This window comes from Octodon degus, unplaced genomic scaffold, assembly GCF_000260255.1.
Source record: "Octodon degus isolate 3935 unplaced genomic scaffold, OctDeg1.0 scaffold00025, whole genome shotgun sequence".
Lineage (NCBI taxonomy): Eukaryota > Metazoa > Chordata > Mammalia > Rodentia > Octodontidae > Octodon > Octodon degus.
Window position 1 is genome coordinate 9,037,919 of NW_004524601.1, and position 3,479 is coordinate 9,041,397.

General features: G+C 46.7%; 1 protein-coding gene across 1 annotated transcript in view; it reads right to left on the reverse strand.

Annotated features, from left to right (window-relative positions):
* Myo1b (myosin IB) overlaps window positions 1-3,479 on the reverse strand; it is a 202,771-nt gene that overhangs the window by 69,766 nt on the left and 129,526 nt on the right. Inside the window, exons 9-11 of the mRNA XM_023712333.1 lie at window positions 2,468-2,596; window positions 840-987; window positions 446-564 (exon numbers count right to left, since the gene is read on the reverse strand). Coding sequence (XP_023568101.1) covers window positions 446-564; window positions 840-987; window positions 2,468-2,596 — 396 coding nt within the window. The remainder of the gene's footprint in view (window positions 1-445; window positions 565-839; window positions 988-2,467; window positions 2,597-3,479) is intronic.

Consider the following 3,479-nt stretch of genomic DNA (forward strand, 5'->3'; position numbering starts at 1 on the left):
AGCTTGCACGGCATCGCCTCACCCACTCTGCTGTGACCGGCATCTCGGGGTGGCGAGCAACCTGGCAGCTTTGGATGACCACCCATGAAACCCAGGACAGCCTGTACCACCCTTGGCTCGGATACTCTGGCACCCTGCCCCCGCCGTCACGCTTCCTCACCCTGCTCCCCTGGTTCTTTTGGTCAGTGCAGTCGCCTGCGGCTGGCTTGCTCTGCTGTGCGCCATTCGCGTCTGCTCTTGTTATTATCTAGCTCACCCTTCCAGGATTTTAAGCTCCACGAGGGTGGGCTGAGACCCCCGTCCACTTTATCACTGCGTCCCCAGTGCCTGGAGCAATGTTTCCAATACAGTACAACAGTGGAAATAAGAGCTTACAACACGCAATTTCATATAAAAATACCACCAAGCTCAAAACTTTTTCTCTGGTAGCCACCAGTTTACCCACCTGAGCCACATTCAGGGTCGTTGAAACTTTCTCCTGCTTGGCTTCCACTGTTCGGAAACTGAACGCACGTTCTAGAACGGACTGATCGATGCCAGTCAGCTCGCAGATTTCCTTTAACTCTGTTGGGGACAGGGAAACAGTCACAGAAGGAGGCTCTCCGTGCGCTGCTAATAATTACTACCAAGGCCAAAGTGGGCCCTAAATCACATTCAAGTACAACAGCCCGACACAATAAATCAGAAAGCTGAAGACTTGGCGGCCACTATTGTCTCAGCTCGGATTCACTAGAAAGTTTCTCCAAACCAACACAAAGCAGCACTTCGTTTCCTACAGGAAAACCAGGGCAGACGCTCAAGGCAATTTCCTACACAAAGCCGAGTCCGCACAGACTTACCGTTTTTATCTTTGATTTTGCTTTCGTCTAACCCATTCACACGTGATTCAGGCTTGAACTCAATGTTCCCCAGTTTCAGCACGGCCGCCACCACCTCCAAGACAGACTCGGCTTCGTGGTCCATGAAGCCCACAATCTGCATGGCATTCTGGGGAGAGAGAGGTAGCACCTGCTTGCTTTCTGAGGCTCTTTATCTTTGTAAAAAAGATCAATCAGATTTATTTCTGGGGAATGAAAAATCGTAAGCTAAGGCTACTGTCTTCCTTGGTGTGACTCTAGACCAGAGCATCTTGCATGCTGGGCGGAGGGCTTAGAGGAGGCTGGAGGAGCAGCCAGGTCCACGCTGGGATAGCCGTGCTTGGCTACTGGAACAAAACCAATCAATATGCTTGGATGTTGCCTAACGAATCTCCTCCCTTATTTTACATACAAGAACACTCTGGATCGCAAAGTGAGTGTCTCCTCCAAGGCGCAGCGGGAACAGGGGCACTGGCTCAACCTTAAGCTTGCAAGTACTGACACTATGTGCCAGGCACAGTGGTTACAGCACTGGCCTTGGACCCAACTCTCTAACTGCAACCACATCCAGGAGTCAACTGACTCGTGCTTCCATACGAACATGGTTACACAGTTCTCAAAAGACAGGCTCTGTGAGATGCTCTGCCCAAGAACAGCTGGCATTATTTGTGTGCGTGCTCATGTGTGAGAAAGAGACTACACAGCAGTGGAAATAACACACTTCTTTGTTTGTTATGGAAAGTTTCAAACATACACAAAAGGCGAAAGAGCAAGGGAAAGCCGCCGCCCATCCTTTCCTTCCCCAGCGCTGGGATTATAGTTGTGTACCCGGTCTTGGTAGCCAGCTCAGCGCGCTGAGGGTTAGGCCAGTGCAGCATGTGGTGCTGGGGTTCGAACCCTGGGCCCTGTGCTTGCTTAAGCAAGCATGCACTTAGTCTGCTGATCTATCTCACTGGCCCACACATGGCAATCTTGTGCTACTCACAGGGGACCTCAGTGCCCTCCCAGCCCCCTCTCGCTCCCACCCCCACCCCAACCCATAAGCCCCAGCAGTCCACGATGAGAATGCTAGTTAGCACATCCTGTCATCATAGACTAACTTTGAAAGTAGGTACCGCACAAAGACAGAAAATGGAGTTGGACAGAAAGCCGTTTCTTCTCTAATGAAAGCGGAATGCTGAGTATTTGGGTTTGCACCTCAGTTTTCTAAACGGTATAAAAACAAGATTTTCTGCCTCAAAAACAGTTGAGATTTAACACGATCCAAGGGCAGTTTTCACACTTAGAAATTAATTTTAGCTGCAAAGCTTTGACTACAAAACATTTGGAATTTACATACAACATTAAGAGTTAAACCTCAGGATAATACACGGAAGCTCCTTTTGATCAACAGTCAAGTCCCGAGTGCTCACAGAGCAGCACCTCTGCAACCTTGCACAGTTTCAAGCTAGTGAAAAGCCAAGCTAATAAAAACGTAATGAGCTCTTGTGCAAGTCTAATACCTCAGGGAGCATCAGCTATGCTTTAAAGAAAGAGCACAACTGGGACCAGTTCTGAGTGAGCAAGAGAGTGTTGCTCATTTTAAAGCATGAGGGAAGGATCTCACTTACCCTAACAGTCCTGAAATTGGCCGCATCATCCACCCCGTTAACTTTGGCTGAATCCAGACTCAGGTAGTTGTACCTGCTGAAATCCCGCTCCAGCTTAAGTTTGTCTGTGGAGTCACATACGCAAATTGGCTAAGTTTCTCTGCACACGCAATCACCTTCAATATGTCATTTTCAACCCCTCTGGTAAGATGACTGACTGTCTTATTATGTACTGAATCAACAGAACAAAAACTGGTGGGTAAACAATGATCATAGCATTTTCCTAAAATCACCTTTATTACTACTGTATGGTTTTCACACCCTGGCTTTCACATATGTGCTTACTGAGTAAGCCCCTTTCCACATTTTTAGGGTGCAAAATATGTTCTGTGTACTATTCCATTAAAGCCAAGGATTTCTTCTTAGAGGGTTTCTCTCAGCATCGCCTACCTGGGCTCACTCCTGCTTCTAGAGCTACACAGAGGGCAATGATAAGTGTTCTTCACACAAACTGTTTTTGATCCATTTCAATTATTCTGGTGGGATATACTGCAAAGAGTGGCACGAATGGGTGGCAGGCTCTGATCACTGTGTGACTCTCACTTGAGGCTTCTAGAGTCCCTGCGATGAGGTCATCACGTGGAAATCCTACATACATCACGACAACCACCAGCTTTATCCTTCTCAACACCTTTCCCCTGCATGGGTACAGCGGATGCATCGGTGCATCAGTTATTAGGACAACTTTCCTCCTTGAGTGTGGTTGACTTTTCATAACTCTTCAGGCTTGGACTATTCAGTATTTCTCATCACTTAGCTGTTTGCTCTTGGAGTTTATTCTTGTGACTAATTCCTTAAAGTATCCAAGTGTCAGGACTGTATCAGCTGACACAATGTGGTTATTACTTTTAAATCCTCACTGAGCAACTTCATTTTATATATCAAAATTTATAAAGCTTTATATACATTATTACTGCTCTTTATTAACATTGAACTATTCTTCCATTTTATTTTTTAAATGTGTGACTAAGCC